This window comes from Aristolochia californica, unplaced genomic scaffold, assembly GCF_029961685.1.
Source record: "Aristolochia californica isolate CCGP_79_NKW_82.1479 unplaced genomic scaffold, dmAriCali1.0.hap1 SCAF_6, whole genome shotgun sequence".
NCBI lineage: Eukaryota > Viridiplantae > Streptophyta > Magnoliopsida > Piperales > Aristolochiaceae > Aristolochia > Aristolochia californica.
The window spans coordinates 5197549-5218489 of NW_027182257.1; the positions used below are offsets into that span (position 1 = coordinate 5197549).

The 20941-nt window shown below is 41.5% G+C and overlaps 1 protein-coding gene across 7 annotated transcripts; it reads left to right on the forward strand.

Annotated features, from left to right (window-relative positions):
- Positions 1 to 267: 267 nt before the first annotated feature.
- Positions 268 to 20303, forward strand: LOC137934699 (uncharacterized). 7 transcript variants are annotated; one of them, XM_068779189.1, is made up of 11 exons: positions 268 to 785; positions 1001 to 1148; positions 1256 to 1485; positions 3257 to 3366; positions 17090 to 17158; positions 17993 to 18108; positions 18195 to 18249; positions 18819 to 18939; positions 19204 to 19251; positions 19525 to 19619; positions 19769 to 20303. In XM_068779189.1, exons 3-11 carry the CDS (start codon positions 1401 to 1403, stop codon positions 19868 to 19870), a joined length of 801 nt encoding a protein of 266 aa, XP_068635290.1. In that variant the 5' UTR covers positions 268 to 785; positions 1001 to 1148; positions 1256 to 1400; the 3' UTR covers positions 19871 to 20303. The 7 variants fall into 7 exon arrangements, with proteins under 7 accessions (XP_068635290.1, XP_068635294.1, XP_068635295.1 ...); XM_068779193.1 differs by having other exon boundaries at positions 3272 to 3366; XM_068779194.1 differs by having other exon boundaries at positions 3278 to 3366.
- The last annotated feature ends 638 nt before the right edge of the window (positions 20304 to 20941 follow it).

The following is a 20941-nucleotide window of genomic DNA, read 5'->3' on the forward strand; positions in this document are numbered from 1 at the left end:
GAGGCTAAAAGCGATGAAACCTCTGGTGCATGGGTCACCTGGAATCAACCCATGTGAGGCGGTCCAACGCAAACATGCTTTACAGGTAATTAAGTAATTGTTGCGCGGAAAGGGAACCGAAGGAAGCCATCCCCACGTCTCTCTCGCCATTACCACCCATTTGTTCATTCACTCCTTCTCAGTGGATGTCTCTTTCTCTTCTCTCATAAAGGCTGCAGAAGCCACGACGAAGAGTTCTTCGTCAACCTCCATTAAAGAAGAGTGAGCTTTCCTTTTCCTTTTATTAGTTTGGGCCCCTTGTCCCTTATGCCCTGCGGTACTAAGAGCCTTCTCACCGTGGTGCAGTCTCTTAGATATGTATGCGGGAGACATGTAGCCATGGGTGGTCATCGACGGCGTCAAAGTCCATGACATATGGAAGACCACTGTCCGAAATCTGAAAGATCAAATCCAACTGCCCCAAATTAGTTGCTTAATTCCCGTGAATGCCCTCCGTGTATATTTCCGTTGAATTTTTGGACACGCATTCCTCCGATCTCCGCTCGATTAAATAAATCAGTCAATCTTCGTAGTTCGTACAATGTCGTTCTGTTCGATCTCTCTAATAAAATGACACCTCCGAGGCAGACGTGACGGCCTGAACAGCTCTCAATAGTCCAAACACTGAAGGCCGGAGAGTGGCGGAGTCTTCTAACAACTCAGATCTTGCGACTTGGAGAGTTTACCGAGAGTTTTTTTCCGGCCATCTCCGTCCTGCTTTATTTTTTCTTTTTGTTAAAAATATGGTAGGTGTTCTTCCATGACTGGGGCTTTGGTAGTCGTTTCGGTGGCTTGTTTTGTGTTGTTTCTGGATCAATCGAGCCTGCCGAAGAGTAGCTTTTACATTTTGATGAGGCTGGTTGTTTTGGGGCAGGGAGCGAGTGTTTGATGTTAAGGACTAGTGTTGAGTGTTTCGGTGATGCTGATTTGGATTGAGAATTTATTTTTCAATTTTGTCCAGAACTCAAGCCATTGGAGGAAGCAGCCCTAGATGTTCCCAATTAACTTTGGTTTTTCCCGACGATGAGCTGATATTTGGTGCTTTCGCTTGGGATCGGCTTTGACTGTTTGCATGAGAAACTACTAGGGTGTTGCCTATTAACACAAAGGTTATTTCCTTCTAGTGATTCTGCATTGTTCGTCTTGCCTAATTTTTTTTTCTTTTCCTTTCTTGTGAAGACGCTGGAATCATCGAATTGTTTTTTTTTTCTTCAAGATTTCAGTGTGATTTGAACTGCACGGAGAGAATTTGTGGTTTCGGTATATTGATTATCGCCCCTGGCAGTACACACTTAGTCTTTCGATTTGAGACATTGACTTGAATTATAGATGATGGTCTAGTTGGATGTGGAGAAGTGGCAATGGACGAACGCGGAGGATCGTTTGTTGCTGTCAGGAGGATTTCTCAAGGATTAGAGCGAAGCAGTCATTGCCATTCAACCTCTGGTACGTCACTGATTCTATTCTCTTCAGACCGTTTCGAATCCCACCTCCTGACAGTCATGACCATAAAACACGAAGATCGTACTTCTTTGTGCGTCAGTTTTTATTCTTTCGACTTATTTAGGGAGATTGATTTGCATACTGCGTATATGTGGGCGATGTTATTCCCAAAAAATACAAATAAAAATAAAAATGTGGGATGTCTTTTTGTGCCTGTTTGGGATACAAGAACTTTTTCCTTGTTTGCTTTTCTGATAACCGTTTTACTTTATCTCTTGGAAATGGTCGTCTCTCTCTGTTTCAGATGCCTGGGTCGTGACTTTTTGGTGTTTTGTGTTCTCTGAATGCGATAAAAATAACTGGATTTGAAACTTTCAGGTGTGGGAAGGGGTTTTGAAGGAACTGCCTTTGATGGAAAAATGTTTGAATGCAGGAAAAATTTGTGACCGTTTGAAGTTGGCAATGCTTAATGGAAAAATTACTCGAAATTTTCATAATTGGCTGGTTTCTGTATTTCCCACTTTAATAGAAGTCTATAAGCATGTGCAAGAAGGGGGACCTAATTCAAGTATACCAGGAGGATATCTGATATTTCTGTCTAGTGTGTCTTAATGCTTCTAGATGCCTTCCAGGGGCTATACATCCAGGTCATTAAGAACCTTGATTTCATCTTGTAGCGCTGGGAATAAGTTATCCATTTTTAGTGGTGTGTGACCTGGAGGGTATGTTTCTTGTTAAATTGGTTCCTCTGAGTCTTGTTTTTCATCTATGAAGTGTTGACATTAACATCTGTCAAGTGTGGACAAAGATTACAGTGACCATTACTTAGATCCATCTTTCTATCATGTTAGATTTTAGTTAATTTGGTTCACAAAATATGAGGTGGACATGAAGATTCTTTTTATGGCAATATCCACTGCCATGATTAGGTATTGTCTGAGATCTAGGATTCACAGGAACATGGTTTAACATTGAGTAGACATATAATAACACCATCTGGAACATGTAGAGACATTTGATGCACAGCAGAGTGCAATATATCATCAGAAAATGGCTCTGTATTAGAACAGCTACTATATCATTCAGAAAATCAACTGCCAGAGAGGTTTCTTGAACAGTGTAGTATGTTCAATTAATTCCCGTTCATCATTTGAAGGGAATGCTCAAAGCGAAGGAAGCCAGCTACTAGGACTGACATCCAGGCCACATAGGAGCTGGGAGTGGGCTTCTTATTTAGGCATTTCCATCCTTCTACTCATGCTTGATAGCAGAGCCCAGAGGGTCAGGATTACTCTTAACTGTTCAGGATCCACAGTATCTAATTTACCTATCTAGCTATCTCTATGTTGGTTCGAGTGTTTTTTCTTGCCTATAATATCCATAGACTACATTGTTTTACTTCTATTAAAAGTGTAGAGTGCATGATTACCAGAAGTACTAAGATCCTGTTAGTCAATGTTCTCCTAAGAGTTCCTCCCTAAAACTTCGCCTTTATTTCCATTTGGCTCTAAGTGACCAAGTTTTCTGCAGTACATTCAAATTGTTGTGTTTGGATTTAGATCGTATGCCCAGTAAAGTGATCTGTGGCTTTCCTTGTTTCATTGCAACTAAAGCATGAATTTCGTTTTATTGTATTAGAATCAGTATAGAGAGATAGGTTTTCTCGATACTTTGGAACTTTGTATCGATTTGCAGCTCCCGTCAATTAGCTATGATGATTTACATTTGAAAAGTTTAAAGTTATTTTATTTTCGCCAGTCTTGCATTGCTACAGCTGAGGTTGTGGCAGGATCAGCAGCATGGATTGGGAGAGGTCTTTCTTGTGTATGTGCTCAGAGGAGGGACAGCGATGCTCGTTTGTCATTCGACTTGACTCCTCCTCAGGTAAAACTTCTTGTTCTTATAAAATTTTTCTTTCCATTGACACTTCATGATTTTCTGAGGTTTTGTTTTGCCAAATTTTGGAGGTGAAAGAATGGCTATTTATTACTAGTAAACCTTCTCTCTAGTTGTTCTTTTGAAGTAAATGATTTGTTATCTTTAACACCAAATGCGAAATCAGCCATTGGGAAGGGTCTTCAAAGGAGAAATTAATGTTGAACTTTGATGTGATTCTCCTTCTATGGCAACTGATGATTTTGTGGAAAGAACTGATTCTTCTTCATACCTGGATATCACCTGATCCGGCAACTATGTGTTAAACTCCATAGATAGTTGTTAAGGATAGCAAGGCATCTAAGCTTGATACCATAGAAATATGCCTATTGAATTTTGACTTGGAACAGCATTACCTGAAAGATTCTTTTAATATTCATGATCCAATTCAGAAATCATATCACAAGAAAATTGCAAGATGATGCATACCATTGGAATACTGATAGCCACAAGCCCCTAGTATTGAAATTTTATCAGATTCACCTACCTGGCATCTAGTTTTTGTGAAATAGAAGACAAGCTATCTTGTTAGAGTCTGTAATACGGGTATACGGACCCACTAGTTTAATGTAAGTCCTCATGTTGTGAAATATTGCCTAATAATCCTCATACTAAAGTAGCAAGTTCCTAGCATGGATACCATAATTTAGCATTGGAACCTATTGCATTGATCAACGGTGGGATGATTGGGAGGGGTTCTACTGAGACTATAGGTCCATATTACAGAAAAATGTGATTGTCTTTTAACAAGGGTGTTTTTGTTTCTTTTTAATTAATTTAGATGCTTGTTGAGGGTGGGATGATTGGCTGGGTCTGTAGTTCCATAATACAGAAAGATGTTGTTGGAAGAGCCCGCATATCTAAGAGTATTGTAACATGGGCCACACAACTAAGGAAGACCCACATATCTAAGAGTATTATAAGATGGACCCAAACACATAAGAAATAGGACCCCCTATGATTACCACGAGCTGTCATCTTATCACATAAGTTGGAAGATCAAGAAGGACTCAAAAAGATAACCACAAGCCGGTTGGAAGATCAAGAAGGACTCACAAAGATAACCACGAACTGGTTAGAAGATCAAGTGGGACACAAAGATAGCCCACGAGCTGGCATCTTTATCTTATGGTCACGTCCTCAAAGAAGAGTTTTAGTTTGAGTTATGTTTGTCTTCTATTTATATTGAGTTATTTAATTATGTTAGGACTTATCTTTAAGTGTTAGAGTTTGGGTGTAATTGGGCCAAAGGGAGGTTTATTGTAATTGGACTCTACTACCTTTCTCTATTATAAATAGAGGTTCATGTACTCTGATTATAATAAATCAATGAAGTATTTCTCTTTTCCATAAATTCAACATGGTATCAGAGCAAGTTCTGTGAGTTGACTCGGTCAACCCACAAAGCTAATGTGATTTTTTTTTATCTATTATCTCAAGCAGTTTAGGTTTCATATTTTTCCTTTTTTCAGTCCCTACACCTGTTAGTTTTTTTATGTTTTTCACCTCTATATTGAGCTTTTCATATTGCAAATTATAAATTGACGGAAAGATATTCGAGTCTACTTTCCAAGGAAAAATGATTTTTTTTCCGATCAGAGTTATCTACAAAGAGATATCGATATTTGAAGCAGCGAAGGAAAGATTGCAAAAAAGGTTCGAGCAGCAACATAAAGCTTCAACTTCTGAGGTATTTTATGTTATCAAGAACAAGACTTCATATGGAGAATTATATATCAAAAGAAAGATATGTAACTCTACTTTCTTACCCATTCAACCAATTCTCGATCTGAGTTATCTACAAAGAGAAATTGATATTTGAAGCAGCGAAGGTCAAATTGCAAAAAAGGTTCGAGCAACAGCAGAAAGCTTCAACTTTCGAGTTATTTTATGCTATCAAGAATGAGACATTATATGGAGAATTATATATCAAAATAAATATTTGTAAGTCTATTTTTTTACCTATTCAACCAATTCTCGATCTGAGTTTTTTATAAGGAGGTATTGATCTTGGAAGAGTCAATGGTCATGCTGGCTAAAGGAGAAACAACACTTAGTTCGGCTAGATTATAGGGACCGAAATCTATCAGATTATTTATCTTTTGATAATTATATTTTATGAAGAGAAGTTATACTTGGATGAAAGGTATTTAAGTCTAGTTTCAAAAAGAGAAAATTTGATATCAATTTGATCTATATTTAAAGATATATTCGCATTGGAAGAATCAAAGGTCATGTTGGTATCCCGTTGCATTGAAAATTCCGAATTTAAGCCAATTGTTTTGCATCACTTTTTGAGTTGTTATATCAAGAAAATATCTCACTTCTCCCTGGTTTGAAGACTTATTACTACATCTATGTTATTTGGGTTTATTGCTACATCTATGATATTTGGTTCAAGCTAGGATCATTGTCATTACCTCCTACCCAACTTGAGGGGGAGAAGTACAAGAAGTACAAGAAAGAGGTATTTTATTCCATATGTTGTGGATAAGTTTTATGTGACCAAAATATTCAAGAAAAGGGAAGCACAAATGAAGCTTGTGCATCTAAGAAGAAAATTTTATATCGGATTATTTCATGAGTCCTTTTACAAGGTTTATTATTTTGGTTCGTGTTTTGTGTTGGAAGATGGTCGTATTATATGGGACTAAACCCATTTCAGCTGTAACTATTGTGTCTTTTTGGATGAGACATTATTATTGAAGAAGAGGTAACCTCAGTATCTATGTCACATCACCGTGGCGGAGGAGCTTATTACTACATCTACTACCCGTGAGAGTTGATGTCTGGGTTAGGACACTGTGATGAACGAGCTTATTACTACATCTATGTTACATCACCGTGATGGAAGAGTTTATTACTACATCTATTTTGTACCCCCCCCTAAATTGACATTTATTACTCCTACCACTTGAGAGTCGTTGTCCTGTGGAGGGACACGGTGATGGAGGAGTTTTATTACACTTTTGAGTATTGCGTATAGACCCACTACCTACAGAAGATAAGAGTGTGCCTGGAGCACTGTCATACGGCTTGGAGCGATTTTACTCACTTATCTTATGCTAGCTGGGCCTCATGGAAAAACCAATGGAGGACTGGAAAAACCACTAGCGTAAGGGGGAGTATTGGAAGACATGGAAGACTGCCATTTTATACAAAAAGATCCTATACATCATTTGCAAAAAGTTGGGAGTTCATGATGTTCTCTTACCCCCAACTCGAGGGGGAGTGTTGGAAGAACCCACATATCTAAGAGTATTGTAAGATAGGCCACACGACCAAGGAAGACCCACATATCTAAGAGTATTGTAAGATGGGCCACACGACCAAAGAAGGCCCACATTTCTAAGAGTATTGTAAGATGGGTCACACGACCTGATGTGAATAAAGACTGGTTTTACTCTGTTACATTGTGGGACCCACCATGGTTGCACAAGCTGGTAGGACCCACAATGAGAACGTGGGATGCCAAAAAGAGTCCTCATCAGAAGGAGTTAGAATTTTAGTTATATTAGACTTCTAGTTTACGTGCATTATCTTATCATGATAGGATTATTTTTAAGAGTTAAGTTTAAATGTAATTAGAACTCTACTACGTCCTCCACTATAAATAGAGGACCTGGTTCACAGATGAAGACATTTTTTTATGATTATTCATTTTGTGAGTTATTCACTTTTCCGAACTTATCATCGTTTCCTTGTGGCGTTCAAAACCGACTTATCAAACGGATTTTCCATACCCATTTGGGGCGTCTTCACCATACCAAGGTTTTTGCTTTGCTAAGCAACGGGTTGCAGTTTCCATCAAACTTGAAAGGTCTTGGGGTCGATTTCCAGATTTGGTATTGGGTTTCGTCATGGGTTGATGTGGTTCGTATCAGTTGGTATCAAAACTTTGGTTCATCGGGTTTGCCTATCCTTTTCTTGTTTATTTTTCTTCCTTGTCAAAGTCGTGTGTTTTAGGTTTAGGTTTTCAACTAGTTGTTGCCGAGAAGAAGAAGGAAAAAAAAATTGAACGACTGAGCTAGTTGTTGCCGAGAAGAAGAAGGAAAAAAAAAAAATTGAACGACTGAGCTAGCTGTTGCAGAGAAGAAGAAGAAAAACAAAAGATGAATGACTGAGCTAGCCGTTGCCGAGGAGAAAAGGAGAAGACTGTCGGCGTCGTTGCCGAAGAAGAAGAAGGAAAAAAAGAAAAGAAAGAGAGAAGACGCTGCTGTATAGGCTTGTGGAAGAGAAGAAGAGAAGGACGGAAGAGTTCGGCGTTGTCGGCAAGGAAGACAGAGAGCTGGCCGTTGCCGGAGGAGAAGATGGAGTTTAGTTGCTTCTCTGTTCATGTCGTTGCCAAAGAAGGAGGACTGTTCGGCGCCGTTGCTGAAGAAGAAAAAAAATTTGGCGCCGACGAAGACGATGGCCACTGAGCCCGTGGGATCACCAAGCTCTCGGCCGGTTCTTCCAAGCTATTCTGGCGGTCCTTTATCCTCAGAAAACCACTGGGTTGCCATCTCTAGTCTCGGTGCCGTGAGGAAGACGAAGACTGTCTCCCGCTCTGTTCGATGCCGTGAGGAAAACGATGCCTGTCACCCGCCCTGTTCGGTGCCGTGAGGAAGACGACGATTGTTGAAGGATCGTGCTCTCGCTAGATAAGTATCTGAATTACGAAACTACATCGGATTTTACTGCAGCAAATTTTTTTTCCGCACTGTTTCGGATCTGCATAAGGTTGAAGACGACACTGTAGCCCGATTAAATTTTTTCCTAAGTTAGGAAAAATTTAATCAGCGCTGGGTCCCGCCTCTTCAACCCAGCGAGCTGAGTCTCGCGTCGGACCGGGCCGACTGAACCGACCGGGTTGTCTGAACCGAGTTTACTTGTGTTACTTACCAAGTCAACCAAGGCCAATTTGGACTGGGTCAACTCAGTGAGTCAACTTGGGTAAAAAAAAAACTGAGTCTCACGCTGGACCGGGCCGTTTGAACTGAGTTTGCTTCTGTTCCTTACTGAGTCAACCCAGGCCAACTCGGACTGGATCAACTCAGTGAGTCAACTCGGGTCAAAGCGAAAAAAAAAAAAGTGTTGGAACCATTCTCTTTTGCATATTATTCTGACCTTGCTTGCAGATTTCAATTATGTTACAAGATTAAAAGATTCCATCATTCGGTATTCCGAATATGCAAATGCAAGCATTAATGGGGGAGATGAGACGGATGATGAGGGCGGAGTTAGAAGATATACATGGGAGGTTGGATAGTGCAGAAGAGGGAACACAACAGGGGCAACCATCATTTGTTCCGAACAACCCAAGGAGGAACAGGTTGCACCGAAGGGAAGTTGAGGATATGGGTGAATTTGACGATTTAGAGGAGTCGGATAGGATGTTAGTGGGCAACCATAGGAGATATGGCCGGAATAGAGAAGCTAGGAATCGTGTAGATAACAACTTGGGAAGTATCAAGCTGAAAAATTCCTGCGTTTCAAGGAAAAAGTGATCCTAAAGCATACCTTGAGTGGGAAAAGAAAATGGAGTTGGTTTTCGATTGTCAAAACTACACTGAATTAAAGAAGGTAAAACTCGCTGCAATTGAATTTACTGATTATGCTATTGTGTGTTGGGACCAGTTGTGCATCAATAGGAAGCGGAATGGAGAACGTCCTATTGAAAATTGGTATGAGAGGAAGAGAGTGATAAGACGACGATTTGTACCAAGTCATTACTATCGGAATCTATACCTCAAGCTGCAAGGTCTCTATCAAGGTAACCGAAGCGTTGATAAGTATTATAAAGAGATGGAGATAGCTATGATTGGAGCCAATGTGGAGGAGGATCGAGAGGCGACAATGGCTAGATTTTTGAATGGTTTAAACCGAGAGATTGCTAACACAATCGAGATACACCATTATGTGGAATTGAAGGATTTGGTGCATATGGCAATCAAAGTTGAGAAGGCAACTCAAGTGGGGTGGTACATGGCCAAGAACAGAGAATTCAAATGCAGCACCTTGGAGGTCAAACTACCCAATGAAATAAGAAAATCCATCCACCTTCAAGGCCAAACATGAGCCCAAAACAGTTACCACTACCATGGATTCTCAAGGTAAATCAGCCCCTATTTTGACTCATTCTAGTGAGATTAAATGTTTCAAATGTCAGGGGAGAGGACACATAGCTAGCTAATGTCCAAACAAGCGATTTATGGTGATCCAGGAAAATGATAAAATTGATTCCAAAGACGAAGCTGATCTAGATGACATGCCACCATTGGAGGATGCCCCTATAGGAGATGAGGAGTTCGAGGCAGATAATGGTGAGATGCTTGGACTAGTCGCACGACGTGCCTTAAGCTTGCAAGCTAAAGAAGAGGAAGCAGAAGTACAATGGGAGTATCTTTCACACTCGCTGCCATGTGAAAGACAAGGTATGTAGTGTTATTATCGATAATGGTAGTTGCACTAATGTTGCTAGTACTTCTATGATTGAAAGTTTAGGGTTCACAACTCTTAAGCACCCTCGTCCATACAAGCTGCAATGGTTGAATGATAGTGGTGAAGTAAGGGTTACGAAGCAGGTTGTTGTACCGTTTCGAATCGATAAATATGAGGATGTGGTATTGTGCGATGTGGTACCAATGCAAGTTGGACATCTCCTCTTAGGAAGACCGTGGCAATTTGACATATGTGTACAACATGACGGCTTCACCAACAAGTACTCATTCGTTTACAATTAGCGGACAATCACTCTAGTTCCGATGACACCAAAACAAGTATATGAGGATCAAATGAGGTTGCAACAATTGAGTAAGGTCGAACCTAGTGAGGATTTGAAGACAAATCCTTCTCAAGAGGGGGGGAATGATGTGAACAAAGGTTGTTTTACTCTGTTACATTGTGGGACCCACCATGGTTGCACGAGCTGGTGGGACCCACCATGAGGACGTGGAATGCCAAGAAGAGTTCTCATAAGGAGTTAGAATTTTAGTTATATTAGACTTCTAGTTTACGTGCATTATCTTATCATGATAGGATTATCTTTAAGAGTTAGAGTTGAATGTAATAAGGACTCTACCACGTCCTCCACTATAAATAGAGGACTTGATACACAAATGAAGACAATTTTTGATGATTATTCATATTGTGAGTTATTCACTTTTCCGAACTTTTCAAGGTTTCCTTGTGGCGTTCAAAACCAACTTATCAAACAGATTTTCCATACCCGTTTGTCGCGTCTTCACCATACCAAGGTTCTTGCTTTGCTAAGCAACAAGTCGCGGTTTCTATCAAACGTGAAAGGTCTTGGGGCCGATTTCCAGATTTGGTATCAGGTTTAGTCACGGGTTGACATAGTTCGCATCACAACCAAGGAAGGCCCACATATCTAAAGAGTATTCTAAGATAGGCCTAAACACATAAGAAGTCGGACCCACAAAGATAGCCACGAGCTGGCACCTTTATCTTATGGTCACGTCCTCAAAGAAGAGTTTTAGTTTGAGTTATGTTTGTCTTCTATTTATATTGAGTTATTTAATTATGCTAGGACTTATCTTTAAGTGTTAGAGTTTGGGTGTAATTGGGACAAAGGTAGTTTTGTTGTAATTGGACTCTACTAACTTCCTCTATTATAAATAGAGGTTCATGTACTCTGATTATAATAAGTCAATGAGGTATTTCTTTTTTCCATACATTCAATAGATGTGATGGTCGTTTAACAAGGGTATTTTTGTTTTAGTTCAATTTAAATTGATGGAAGGGGCAAGTGTAATTTGAAATTAGAGGGATGTTAATATTCCAGGGGGTTGGGGGTGCGGTATAATATTTGTCAATTTTCTAGATGGCGTTTGTTAAATTTTATATTTATGTTCTCCAAGAATCAGATTCTTTTTGAACGAGTTGGAGAGTGTGAGAGAGGCGATTTGGGCGATTTTGGGCGATTTTGGAGAGAAACTAACGTTACACGTAACGTGCGCCGTTAGCTTCGATTGTGCAAACGTGCGCCGCTTTTGAAAAATGAGCCGAGATCTTTCTCCGATCACCGTCCCCGCGGCTGGTGACTGGAACCCTCGACGGCAGACTTCCGGCAAGGATGTCGACTCCTTCTTCAACAGCGATCAACAGACAGAGGTTGACTTTCCGAGAAGACATAGAAATTCCGAACCAGAAAAACATCAAGCCAGACGCTCGGAAACCTTGAATCTTCCCTCCGACGAGCCAACGGAACCTCCTACGGAAGATTTTGAAGCCAGCTGGAAGACGGATCTCCCAACGAAAGAAAAGGAACCCCCCTTTCTGTTTCAGCTACGGAAAAAAACAGATTTACAGTGGAGAAAGTAGCTCGGAGCTCCGGACAGCTGATTCGCATCTCCTCTACCGTCGGATCGAAGATGTCCTTCATCTGTGTCCCGATGGAAGCCGCTTCAAGCTTCGTCCTTCAGTTCCAACGAGTCACGAACGAAGCTAACCGAACCCGTGAACTTTGGACACGGGATTCGATTTTCTTCCTATCGGTTAACTCCTTTCGGGGACAAAGAGAGTGCCGTGTCGTCCATCGGAGTGGCACAACAGTGCTCGCCAAGTTCTATATTCCCGAAGCCACAAACTTGGGATTTGGCTGGAAGGAGTTCAAAGAAGCCTCTCTCCGGCGCAGACTTCGGCAGGGGGAGCCCCCAGATCCAGTGGCACCACCCGAGCCTTCCCCCTCCCCTTATACCAAAAGCGACAAAACACTCCTCTGAGCCCATTCCCTCCTCCCCCCCCCCCCACCAACCAGCCCTCCCCTTCCTTCGAAATTACCTAACCCCCCTAACCGAGCCATTCATAACCTCTTTTCAGAACACCATGTTCCTACACACCTTTTTCCTTCAAAAAAATCCAAAACCATCCAAATCCCTCCCAACTTGCTCCATAAAGGGCGACAATCTCTGATCTGCTCTATCCTAGTCCACACCTCCTCCAATATCGTCAAATCCAGCATACTTCAATGGCTGATTGATGAGCTTCACCTCCCCTACACACCCAGAATTTCCTACCTCAACCCCCATTCTTGGCTTGTTCACTTTGAAACCCAGCAAGAGTCTTCCGCGGCCCTTGCTCTCACACCCCTCAGAATGGCTCTCCTTGAATCCTTCTAGTTAATTTGGGCAATGGGCTACAGTCACCGGCCTCCCTGTGGAACTATGGCATAATGAGGTCTTCACGAGCATCATCTCGGAGTTTGGTGACATAATCACTCTGGACCCCCTTACTGAGCAATGGCATCGTCTTGATGAGGCCTGGATCCTCATCAATCCTATCCATTCTTGCGAAGGACGCTACTTCCGATGCATTATGGTGGATAATGCCCAATTCTGGATTCGTATTGAGTTGGCAGATATGCAAGATTTCAGAAATGTGACCTCGAGTCCTACAACTAAATCCAAAGATTCTCCACAACCTGTCCACACATTGAGAGCAGCAACCCCGACCTCTTCTCCCCAGAAGATGTGTCCTGAACCAGCCAGTCTTACAATTGGCGATGACTCTATTCTAGCTGCCTCCTTTGTTGTCCCTCCCTCCAGCCTGCCATACCACCCACCCACCAGTCCATCTCAACCCATCACCGATACTATCCCTGATAGAATCTATTCCATCCCCCAGATACCTACAATTGTCATTCACCTTCCCACTTTACCCCCCGAAATAACCACACCCCCTCCTTCCCCCCCATTAAAAGCCCCACAGGCCTCCCTATAACCCCATCCCACAGTCCTCACCCTTCAAACCACCACTCAAATAATGAACTCTCCCCCTCCACCGCCTCCGAGATATTCCCACCCCAAAATTCCTCCTCCTCCTCCCCTTGCCACCTACCAGAGCTGGAATAGAGGTCATCCGAGACAGCTTCTCCAGGATGATCCTAGTGCTACTTCTAGATACCCTTGCAATCCAGAGATAGGGACTTCATCCTTCCAGAGACGGGTGAAAAAGCTCAGAAGTATGTGGCTGCTCTTCAGATAGAACAACAAAAATTCGACCTAGAAACCTGGGCACAGATAGTGGAACTTGCCAAGGCGATGAGCACCGTCTACACGGAGCCCCCCAGGGGAGATAACCACCTGTCTGAGAAGTCCAAGAAGAAGACTAGTGATCAATGATCATTATCTCTTGGAATGTTCGAGGAATTCGATCCGTGCGTTGTCGTGCCGCAATTTGGGACCTCCTTGCCTCTACCAAGACAAATGTTGCTATTCTTCAAGAAACTAAGGCAACTTCTCTGCCCCTTGGATATATTCGTGAATTGTCGCCTCAAAAGGAGCCCGGATGGATTTTTGTGGATGCGATTGGATTGGCTGGTGGCATTCTGATTGTGTGGGACACTAATACCATTGAGGTGATTGATCGCTACTGTGGCACTTACTCCCTCGGAATCAAATTGAGAGACAAAGGATTGGGGAACATTTGGTGCCTTGTGGGTATGTATGGTCCTACTAGACACCACGAGAGACATCTCTTCTGGGATGACCTTGTGAGGACTTGTCAGAGGTGGCCCATTCCTTTGATGCTTGCGGGAGATTTCAATGTTACCCGCTTCTGCCACGAGAAATCCCCGCCCTCCCGTAGAATCTCTACCTCCATGAGGCTATTTGTAGACTTTATTGGCAGCTGGGATCTTGATGAGGTTACCCTATCTGGGAAGACCTTCACTTGGTCTAATGGCAGACAGCCCCCCGTCCTCTCCAAGCTTGACCGCTTCTTAGCCAACAACGACTGGCTTCAGTCCTCTCTGAAGAGGAATCTAGAAGCCTCTCTTCCTCAGAAGTAACTCAGAGATACACCCTTCAAAGGCAAATGCAGTCCTTCGCTCATAGTGAGCTCGTGCACTGGAAGCAACGTGCAAGATTTAAATGGCTCGTTGAGGGGGATGCCAATACTAAATTCTCCCATGCAGTCGCCTCTGCTAGGAGAAGAGCCAATTGCATCACCGCGCTCAGCGTCAATGGTGAGAGTACCTCGGATCGATCCCTTATTTCAGACTCACTAGTGAACTTTTTTGCAGAATTATACTCTGCTGGCCAGCTAGTTCGCCCTTTCTTCGAAAGGGTTCATCTCCAGGCTATTCCTTCAACCGCAGCTAGTCTCATCGAGCTCCTTTTCTCTAGTAAGGAAATTGAAAAAGCAGCATTTGGTCTTCCTTTGGATCGTGCTCCGGGTCCGGATGGTTTCAATGGGGAATTCTATCGTCGATGCTGGCCCTTCATCAGAGATGATATTGCCTGCATGGTCCACTTGTTCTATCAACATGGCATCAGATATAGGAGCATCGGAGCTTCGTTTATTGCCCTCATCCCTAAAAAAGAAGGGGCATAAATTCCTTTTGACTTTCGGCCGAGCCTCACCATTGGTCCTTACAAGGTGATTGCGCGCCTCCTTGTCAATCGCCTCAGGGCGGTTCTCCCTATTGCCATGCATCATGGCCAGAGTGCTTTTATCAAGGGAAGAAATATATTAGACTCGGTCATAGCATGTCACGAGCTCATCCACCATTTTAAGGCTTTAAAGCTTCCCAGATTCATCCTAAAGCTTGATTTTGAGAAAGCCTTAGACAGAGTTAATTGGAAGCTTTTGGACACTCTCTTGGGGAAGATGGGATTCGGAGAAAATTGACGCTTCTGGATTCAAAGTTGCATCTCCTCTGCAAGCTATTCCGTTCTTCTCAACGGAACGGCTTGCGGTTATTTTAAGGGATCTAGGGGAATTAGGCAGGGAGACCCCCTTTCCCTTTTGCTCTTCAATGTGGTAGCGGAATACCTATCATCTTTGATCTATTCGGCCAAAAACCTGGGTTGGCTCCTCCCCATGACGGAGTATGCAGCCTTTGATGTGCCGATCCTTTAGTTTGCAGACGATACAATTTGCTTTGGGGTTGGTACTATAGATCAGATCCGAAAACTATGTGCTGTATTGGGACTATTTGAATGGGCTTCTGAACAGAACATTAACTGGAAGAAAACCACCCTCCTAGGCTATCATATTGACTCACCTGTGCTTCAGGGAATGACTGACTATTTGGGGTGCTCAATGGGAAACTTGCCAGTTACATATCTTGGACTACCACTCTTTGACTCTCGGCCTTCAGCGACGCTTTGGTCCCCCCTTATTGAGAAATTTGAGAAGCGGCTAGCTACCTGGAGGGGCAAGATTTTATCTACGACTGGGCGGCTCACTCTCCTCAAGTCTTGTTTGGCTGGACTGTCAAACTATTTATTATCATTTATGCACTGTCCGGCCTCCGTTTGCAATAGGATTGACGCCCTCCGTCATCGTTTTCTCTGGAGAGGATCAGAGGACACCTTCAGATACCATTTGGTGAGTTGGAAGGATATTTGCATGCCTCGAAATCGGGGTGGTTTAGGCATTCGGCCTACGAAGGAGATGAACAATGCCCTTTTGCTCAAATGGATTTGGAACTTCAACATCAAGCATAACAGTCTATGGGGTGATATGGTCTGGTTCTATCTTCAACCTTCGGGTGCCTGGTGGAGGGAGGAAGCTCTCAGTGCCTAATAAAATCAAATTCTTTGTGTGGACGGCCATCAGGGAACAGATCCTCACTTTTGACAACCTCCATAAAAGAGGTTACACCGCCCCCTGATCGCACTTGTCCCCTTTGTGGTGTGTGCGATGAGACAGTCTAGCATGTTCTCTTACATTGCGGCTTTTCATGGTAAGTCTGGATGAAGATATTTCAGAAGATTGGTCTCCAAATGGGGCTACATCAGGACCTTTTTGGCATCTTTGAGATGGTTATGGGGATACGCCTTCCTAAGTTGGGCAAGATAATTCTCTAGGCATGCCTTACGCATGTCCCATGGTGTATATGGCTAGAGCAAAACAACTGGAGATTCAACTCCAAGGCTAGCAACCCGGATAGTATAGCTTCTTAGACAGTGGGCCTTATCTCAAGCTGGCTACATTCTAGGAAGGAGTTTGCTTCTCTATCAGGTGTCTCCCTTCGAGAAAATTGGGGTTTGATAGCGCACATGGCGGACCCCTGTAGGAATCCGGTTATGGCCACCTGGGATCCTCCCCCTTACGACTGCATCAAACTCAATTTTGATGGCACTGCTTTAGGCAGTCCTGAGCTGGCTGGAGCTAGTGGTGTTTTCAGAGACAACAGTAGAGACCCTATTCTATCCTATGCAAGGCCGGTGGGTATTGCTGATTCAAATACTGCTGAAGTGGGTGCTCTTCTATTCGGCCTCCAAATCTTTAAAAAGTGGCTCCATGGCAAGCTGATTATTGAAGGCGATTCAAAAACTATCATCAACTGGTGTTCAAAAGGAAGCTCCCCTCCTTGGCGCCATTGGCCAATCACTGATTGTATTGCTGACATTGTGTCATCCATTCATTGTAATTGGAACCTCATTCCTAGATTAGCCAATTCTTTGGCTGATAAGTTGGCAAAATCCGGAACTTCCCAGCAATCTCTAATTGTTTGGGAAGGCTTCCCCTCGTGTAATCTGCTCATTTGAGCTCTCATAATAAAATTCAGTATCATTTAAAAAAAAAAAATTATATTTATGTTCATAATCTCTTTTCTTCAATAACAAGTATTTTCATGTCTTTCCTTGTGAACAATATCTTTGCAATTCAAGTAACTAATTTCAAACTCGTTTTTTTTTATGTGGTTGTGGAATCTCAGGAGGAATGCTTGCAACGGCTACAAAATAGAATAGAAGTCACCTATGATAGTTCAAAGCCTGAGCATCAGGTATCTGAGAACGAGATTTGAAAAATATGTATAAGAAACCTCATATTAATGTATTTCCCTTTGAAGATTCGATTCTCACAAAGTATGGTTGATTGTTTCTTGTCCATGTATTAAATATTCATATAGTGCCCTTTTTCAGGAATAGTGGGCATCATTTTTTTCCACTCTTTACCAAAATTCATCAAGATACATTCCGGTTTTATTCCTCAGCTTTTCTATTATAGAGTTCTTGTTTTCTGAAATGAGAGCTACCTTTTCATTTTAATAATTTTCTATTCTCACAATTTATCTTGCTATGTACTTTACCAAACCAAAGAAAGCAATCCTTGTCTTTTCACTCACTGCTTGAACGTTCAAGAAAATTTAAATAATATGATTACAGTGATCCTTGTTTTATATTCCTTTCAAACCTTAGTATTTAATTTCTGTCATTCCCTTCAAGTATTTAAAAAAGGAGCCAACAGTGAAACTTAAATTATAAATGATATTTTTTAGCCTTGTTAAACTTTCTTGAAACATCGTCTATTTGAGCTCAAGAAAGTGCTTGGGCAATCAAATGTTAGTTAAAAACTATTTAAAAAGATGCTAGTAGACAGCAACTTAACCTGGCCTAAACTTTCTTTTATTACCTACTCCTCTATTGTGCTACAGTGATTATACTAGTTCGCACGTGGCACACCTGGGTAATCATCAGTAGCACAGATGGGTAAAATGAGCACAAAAATGCTGGATTTTTGCACAAAAAATGGCAAAAAGGACAGCTGTATTGTTAGAGTTAAATTTTAGAAAATTTTGTGCTTGTGGGGTTAAAAATACACTGCTGAACTGCTTCAGGAAGCCTTGAAGGCTCTATGGTATGCTGCTTTTCCTGGACAGGAACTTCATGATTTAATATCTGAGCAGTGGAAGGAAATGGGGTGGCAAGGAAAAGATCCATCCACAGATTTCAGGTACCAGCATTCTAAATTTTCCAAACTTTAAACTACTTTTCAGCTAGTAAGCTGTTTAAAAAAATCTCTGCATTACATCTTTACAGGGGTGGTGGTTTCATTTCATTGGAGAATTTGTTGTACTTCGCTGAAACCCATCCGGTATGTTGTTTCATTGTTGTCTACTATTGTTTACCTTGAAGTCTGAAAGTAGGAATAGTAGTTAATGCTTAGAATGTACTTTCAATTTTGATGTGGGAGAGATTTTGCTCCTTCTGGTTTGTCTTTTTCTGAACATTTGAATAATTTTAGGCCATCTGTTTTCCCCAAAGATTCAAATAAACGGCTGTTACTGTCTTAGACCTCACAGTTAACTAAACTATAGTTCAGCCATGAGCCAGTACAGCTTGGCATGTAATTGGACTCAAAACATCAAAATGAATTTTCATAGAACCCATTACTTATGAAAAAACTAATTTTTTTTTTCTGTATGATCACCAGTTTTGCATGCCAACGAAGAACTAAACGTTCTTTTCTTATTATGTTCTATTACTGAAATAAGCAAAGAAATTGGCCTTGGATTCCTCTAAAAGAACTCTGTTGCCGTCGAATGTTTAATCAGATGAAACATGTTAAAAATGCACTTAAGTCTTCTTTTCTGTTTGGACCAAAGATCTATCCTTGTAATACTGCTTCTATTCATTTTTTGTTTGGTCGATGCTCATGCACAGAAAGCTTTCCATGATCTTCTGAGGAAGCAGGATGGGGACCGAGCCATGTGGGAGTACCCATTTGCAGTAGCTGGTGTGAACATCACATTCATGCTTATTCAGATGCTTGATCTCCAAGCTGGTATGGACATACCTTGCATATTCTAACTGCAACCTACTACTAAAGATAACATGTTTTTGAGGACTGCATTGAATGTAGTAGTTGAAACATGAGAAATGTTACTATTTGAATCGGTGTAGACAAAAGTTGATAAGAAAGAAATATATTTGAATTGTGCAGGACAATTTCAAATGTAATATATTTATAGTCACAGAAAGAAAGAATTCTGAATGGATGTGGTCAGTTTGGTTGTTTTGCTAATGAGAAAAATCTTCTGTTTCTCAGCCAAACCAAGGACGATGTTGGGGGCAATTTTCTTGAAGCTACTCTCAGGTATTTTATAGTAGTTTTTCAGCCAATATCTTTAATTGTAAGTTGTTGATGAATAAACATCTAATTTTCATCGACGATGTGCATTTACTTGCACGGTTATTCATATTTTTGCATTTTGGAAGATGTATCTATGTCTCTATTACCTTTAACTCCTCAAAGGCTGTATATGGGCCTGAAATGTAAAATCTTCTGCATTTATAGGCCAGAATTGTTCTATTAATTGTTTTGAGTCATACTTTGGTTAATTTGTTGCTTTGTTGATAAACTTCACAGAAAACGAGTCTGCCTTTGATCTTCTTTACTGCATAACTTTCAAGTTGATGGATCAACAATGGCTCGCTATGCACGCATCATACATGGATTTCAATGTATGCCTGCTTCAGGGTCGTATGTTGGTTGGATGGATTTTTCATTTTATAACTTTCTCGTTGTTATACTCATAGCTTGTGATGAAGTCTAGTAAAAATTATGTCACTGAAGTTGTTATTTTTTAACTTTCTCCATTTTATATTTCTAGCTGGTGATGAAGTCAACACGACGGCAGCTGGAACGAGAGCTGTTGCTTGAAGACATCACACGTTTGGAAGACATGCCATCCTACAGCCTTCTTCTCAGGTAGTTGCCAAGCGATACCAAATTTGGGCCTTTCTTTGGTATTTAACGAGGCTTTCCCATAGATTTGCCGGTGGAGAACCCTCCAGCATGGTCTTCTCTCACACTTATTCAGCCGAACATGGCTCTGTTGGCGTGCCTTTTCCTGTTTTCCTGTTTGTAGTACTGTTATCCCCCGGTTTCAGGCTTCCTTTCCGTGCTCTTGACTACATATCATACAGTTGAAAAGATTTGCTTCCTGACCAAGTTGGATTTAGGGATTTTAATGTTGACTGGTACAAGTATTCTGCTTAATTTTGAACAGATTATTTATCCTTTCCACTTCTTACTCCATGAACTAGAATGTGCCTTACCTATTTCATTTTCCACTCAAGATCCCGGTTTTCCATGTAGACTTGTGTAACTGTTGTATTTGATATTGAGAAGTGCATTTATCCTTCCCTTCAAGTGATTGCCGCTCCTGAATTCCAACAACTCGCAGAGGTTATACTCTACTAAAGGATGGGAGATTTAACTTTGAGCATGTGAGTATTAACTTGTTGATTTGTTTGTACATTGAACTTTTTTGAGTTGAAAATCTGTTCCAATTGACAGGCTACTGATAATTGATACAGAAAAATCTGCTCAATATGCACCTGATTCGATTCGCACATGAATACATCACTTGTAAAAGTTGTGTACTATCGAGTAGGGAACTTCTAGCCAAAGAAATAGCCGACAAATTACAGCGAAGGTCTTACCGAAAGATGTACTTATTGGGATAAGCATCGGCTGGCGAGAGCAGTCCGACAAGCCTTAATCCAGAACGAATTATTATGGTCAGCACAAAAGACATCCGTGACTTACCTGAAAATGTTAATGTGTCGGTTACCTTGCTCCACAGAAGCAGATGACGTAGAATTTCGTAAGAAACAAGACACTCTAGCCATCGTCTCTGAGTACTCCATTGGCCACAGTCCGCCAAGCCAACCACACAACTACAACTAAACAAAGTCCAGCAAGTAGAGACCTAGACAGCAATCGTCCATGGTTACCATCCATCAAAGCCACCACTTCTTCTTCTTCTTCTTCTTCTTCA